This window comes from Theobroma umbraticum, unplaced genomic scaffold (genome assembly GCF_002168275.2).
Source record: "Theobroma umbraticum cultivar Fairchild unplaced genomic scaffold, ASM216827v3 scaffold_56.0, whole genome shotgun sequence".
Taxonomy (NCBI): domain Eukaryota; kingdom Viridiplantae; phylum Streptophyta; class Magnoliopsida; order Malvales; family Malvaceae; genus Theobroma; species Theobroma umbraticum.
The window spans coordinates 2,651,052-2,655,567 of record NW_018397256.1 but is presented as its reverse complement, the minus strand read 5'-3'; the positions used below and the strand labels follow the sequence as shown (position 1 = coordinate 2,655,567).

Below are 4,516 nucleotides of genomic sequence, written 5' to 3'. Positions count from 1 at the left end.
GAACAAGAGAAATGTTATGTTCTGAATAAAGTTCAGAAAATAAATATAAATACTTTGAGTTCTCAGCATCTAACAAAAGAGTCCAAATCCTTATAATCTACTTGTTACAGAAAGTAGATTTGTCAAACAACTTTGTAACTCTCTAATGTGTCTAGTGGTCTACTATGATAAAGTGCAAGACAAAGTTAGATATTAGTTTCATCGTATTCCTTATGCTATTCATATAATTCCCTTTTACATACCAAATAATGAGATAAAATAAGTCTTAAAAGATAATATTTATTAAAAACATGCCTTGAAATCAATTTTACTGATTTTATTTGAATTCCAACTAAACTCCATTTGCACTAACAATCTCAACATAAAAACATAAAACTGTAATAATGGAATCAATCACATAGATATGAGGAAGGAGAGAGTAGATAAAGAGTGAAGAGAGTTTGTTGCAAGAGGAAGCAGACAACATTGAGAGAGGAGGCTTAAACTGCGCCAACGGAGGAACATGTGGGAAAGACGACAGAGGTGAGCAGGTTTGTAGGACATTTTACCTATCAATGGTTGTTTTTTTGTTAATCTGAAAAATATTTTATAGGGAGAAGATATTGTTTTGCCTTCCAAACAATCAAGACATGAAAATTTTTTCTGAAAAATAATTTCCTTGCGACTGAAGGGAACCTTAATACCAGTGACATAACTTTTATTACACCCAAAATTGTTCATTTAATCAACAAACTTTCCCATCTTCTACTAACTAGTTTATCTCATACTGTACAGTTTTCTCATCATCATAATCATTCACATATTTACAATTTTTATTAGATTTTGAGTCGAGTTTTGACTCTCTTTATGACTTTGTTCAAATTCACCATAATCTTAGATCAAATAACAATTATTTTTCGATTCCAACTTCAACACACAAATAGAAGTAGGCTGAGTTCAGGTAGTGCAATCGAACGATGCTCACTTTGGCTCCGCCCTGTTTCACACCCCTAGGACTCCATCCCTCAAGCCAGCCCTTGCCCTGGCTGTCTTATAGCTAGAAAGGCAAATGTGGTTGGGTTCCTTGCCTCCAACCTAAATTACAAAAGCTTGTTTTGTTGGTGTCCTCCCCTTGGTGAGGCTGCAGTTTTCTGAGTCAAAAAGAAGCCGCCTCGGGGGCAGGTAAAATATGGACTTTGAATCTCACCTGAGTATGTGAGCGGTGTGTTTGAAATGGATGAATAAAATCATTCAACAATTGTTAAAACAGCTTGGTCAACTAAAATATATTTCATTAACATCAACAGCTGAATGAATGATCTGTCCAAGGGTACTAGTGAGTTGCCAGGCATTATAGATACTTAGAGAAGATACTAATAATACTTTTTCAGAAACGTATGACAGAAGTGGTGAAGGGCTTTTTAAATTTGAAGCAGGTCTGGACTTTCCCAAAACCCTTTCCCATATCTAAGACCCACAGTATAAATGGTCTAATCTTTCTCAAGGTACCATCTTGATTCTTGATTATTCAATATAGTCACTAGGCGGTATGATTGCAGTCAATTGTACTTGCATAAAGTTGATCCCATCACAGCTCATGGTGTCCAGTTCAGAAGGGCCACAGCTTGAGATACTGCCGTTCTAGCCATCGTCCAAAGATGAAAGCTTCCTTTTAAGGATCTCATTCTCCTTTCTTAGTTTCATAATCTTCAGCTTAAGTGTTTCAACTTGCCGACTTGAAGCTGAATCTTGTTGCTGTTCCACAAGCTTCGTTCTGCTGATCAACACTGCATTGCACTCATTATAACAGTGGTATTTCACAAAAGGAGATCAGAGATTCATAGAAATGCAAAAACATCCTTTGAATCTTATGCTCTGAAGCTGAGTCCAGCTACCTCAAAGTCAAATAAGACTGATTAAGAAGCCCTCATCATAGTGCTGGGCAAGGATTTTGAGTAATTAGAAGATGAATATGCATCAAACATACAGTTAGAAATGGCAAGTTTGGTCAAAACCTGGTGATAGAGGCTTTAATGATCAGAAAATTGACATTTTTGGTTCAGATTCTACTTACATAAAAGGAATCTGTGTTTAAATTGCAAATAATTTTATATGTTCAAACAAGCATAACAAGTGATATAATGTCGAAAGGCAATCACGAACTCACATTCCTTTTCCATGCCCTGGAGTTTCTTATTCAAATCATTTTTCTCTTCTTGTTCAATCAGCAGACAATCTTTTAAGTCCAGAATCTCCAGAAGATCTGCCAATGTATATTTAGCATCTATAACAATTATGCAACAAAATCTGATTGAAAAGTTCGTGAATAGTAACCTCACATTTTGATTCCTCATCAGAATGTAGTTGATCCAACCTCGTTGATAATACTTGTGCATGGCCTTTATGTATGGCCAAATCTTTACGCAGGTGATTTGTGGTTGCTTCATTGGTTGCTTTTTCAAGTAGAAGATCTCTGATAGAAGGTAAATTTCATTTTCAACCACAAAAGCAGAATATATTTGAGCAACTTACTCACTGGAAATTTACCTGACTTTAGCCTCCAGATCCCCAATTTTTTTTGCATAGTCTTGCTTAAGCAATTCCATAGCCTTCTTATATTCCTGCTCAGAGATTTCAACTTCTCACTGTGATGCACTTTCATCTAAAAAATTGTCTTTAGCCCCAACAAGATGATGTTAGTTCACTAAAAGACATTTGTGGAGGCATTTTTCAGGATTTCAATCATACATATTTATTGGGATGCATACGTGACCTAAAAGACCTCGCACAGTTGGACTATATAAATTAACTGGCTGACTAGAGCAATGAAGAGTTCAGCATCAAAGATACTTACCTCTTCTTTAGCGTGATATTCATCATTCCTTCTCAAGAGTTCTTCTTTCAATCTCTGGCATTTGGCATGGTTTTCAAGCTGGATTAAGAAATAAAAGTTTGCTAAATTTAATTCTCAACTCAACTGAACCATACTATTGGTCCTAACTTCTTATTATGACAAAATTCTGCACTAAATTTAACGAGATAAACTGAAAGGTGCATAGGACAAGGAAATGAAAGGATAGTGCACCTGCTCAGCCAGATTGTGTAAAGATTCTGTGTACAGTTTTGTCAGTCGCACATTATCTACAATGTGGGGAAATTAAAAAAATGAAAGTTCAATTAAGTTTAGACATAAAAAATTTCAACATGCAGCTCTAGAAAAATTGGTAATATCAAACTTAATAGGAATTAGAAGAGGGAAAAGAACTTAGGGTCCTTCAGTTCAATGTAATGTGAAAAGTAATGTAACCAATACCAGTCAATGCATGCAAACTCGCTGGACAAAATCTAGGAAGGACCAATATTGAATAGATTTATGGTGCTAATGATGGCACTAAACAAATGTGTAGGAATGCTCTAATTTAGGAAGAAACAAGGAGGCACAGCGGAGGAGATTGAATCCTAATATTTAACATGGCAATAAGAGGTTCTAAACGAGATCCCTCATCCTACATAACCCATACTCAAGTAGGATTACATGTGTAAACGCTGTACATTCTTCTTGCAACTGTTTTACCGCGATTGGTAACAGGAGAAGAGGAAGGAAGGAAAGAGTGGAATGAGGAAGAAAAATGAGTGGATTCATACCTTTCTCTTCCTTTCAAATCTACTCTTTAGTGGGACTAAACACTCAATCAACTTAAATTAACCATTTTATTTATAATTTTTTCCCCACAATCTCTTCCTTTCCCTCCCATTTCTCATCGTTGATCCCAAACACAAAGAAGGAACATTAACTTTAATTTCTCTCATTCCCTCTTTCTATCTTCAGCTTTATCACTCCTCTCGATTATCCTTCCTTTCTACCAAACTGTGTATAGCGATAGTGTGGTGGTCTCAGGAGACCAAAGGGTGTCCTCCAAACGTTTAACAGTAACTAAAAGCAGAAGAAATGAAAAGCTTATATCAGATTATGATCGTTGAATAAATCAAAAGGATTAAGGAAGCACCCTGTTTGAGAGAATGACAAGTGATTTCAAGAGCTTCTCTTCTCTTTATTTCTGCATTCCAGTTAGATTTCAGAAACTGAATCTCTCGGATTCCCCTCTTGAAATCCTGAATAACCCAAAAAACAATATCAACAAAACGAAGAACTGAGGAGGAACACATTTGGTAATGGCTGGAACTCTGTTTGGGAATCGGAAAAGTGTTCACGTAATCAAACCGCCGCATTTTCAAATGGAGTAGTGATTCCAACCTTAATCAGCAACCAAAGCAGAGAGGAAAAGCGCAGCTAAGAAATGAAAAACTACAAATAGAGAAAGAGAGTGAGTTTACATTGTAAATTTGATCGAAACCAGAGAGAAGCGAATCGGTGTACGCGTCGCTAGTTGCCGCCATTTTTTCAATGGTATCTGAATCCTCCCGTCACTGTTTCCCTCTCTCCCTCTCTCCTTATATCTTTTATAATTATGGACTTAATTTTTTTATTTAAATTTTTCTAATTTGACCTTGCTCGGTTTTTTTCAATATATATATA

At 36.0% G+C, this 4,516-nt stretch overlaps 1 protein-coding gene across 1 annotated transcript; it reads right to left on the bottom strand.

The window, feature by feature from the left end:
- Positions 1 to 1,254: 1,254 nt before the first annotated feature.
- Positions 1,255 to 4,487, bottom strand: LOC110410989 (4/1 protein short form protein). The gene is made up of 8 exons (XM_021420968.2): positions 4,315 to 4,487; positions 3,987 to 4,092; positions 3,065 to 3,120; positions 2,834 to 2,911; positions 2,527 to 2,600; positions 2,319 to 2,452; positions 2,147 to 2,242; positions 1,255 to 1,766 (listed from the first exon to the last, which is right to left on the bottom strand). The coding sequence occupies exons 1-8, from the start codon at positions 4,375 to 4,377 to the stop codon at positions 1,621 to 1,623; spliced, it is 753 nt and encodes a 250-aa protein (XP_021276643.1). The 5' UTR covers positions 4,378 to 4,487; the 3' UTR covers positions 1,255 to 1,620.
- Positions 4,488 to 4,516: the final 29 nt, after the last annotated feature.

What these genes read in the sequence shown, in the direction of transcription:
- LOC110410989 (XM_021420968.2), bottom strand. Translation starts at nt 4,377, where the DNA reads ATGGCGGCAACTAGCGACGCGTACACCGATTCGCTTCTCTCTGGTTTC. An exon ending in TTCTGATGAGGAATCAAAAT is followed by an intron (nt 2,243 to 2,318) that starts GTGAGGTTACTA and finishes ATACATTGGCAG; the next exon opens with ATCTTCTGGAGATTCTGGAC. An exon ending in CCAGGGCATGGAAAAGGAAT is followed by an intron (nt 1,767 to 2,146) that starts GTGAGTTCGTGA and finishes AGTGCAATGCAG; the next exon opens with TGTTGATCAGCAGAACGAAG.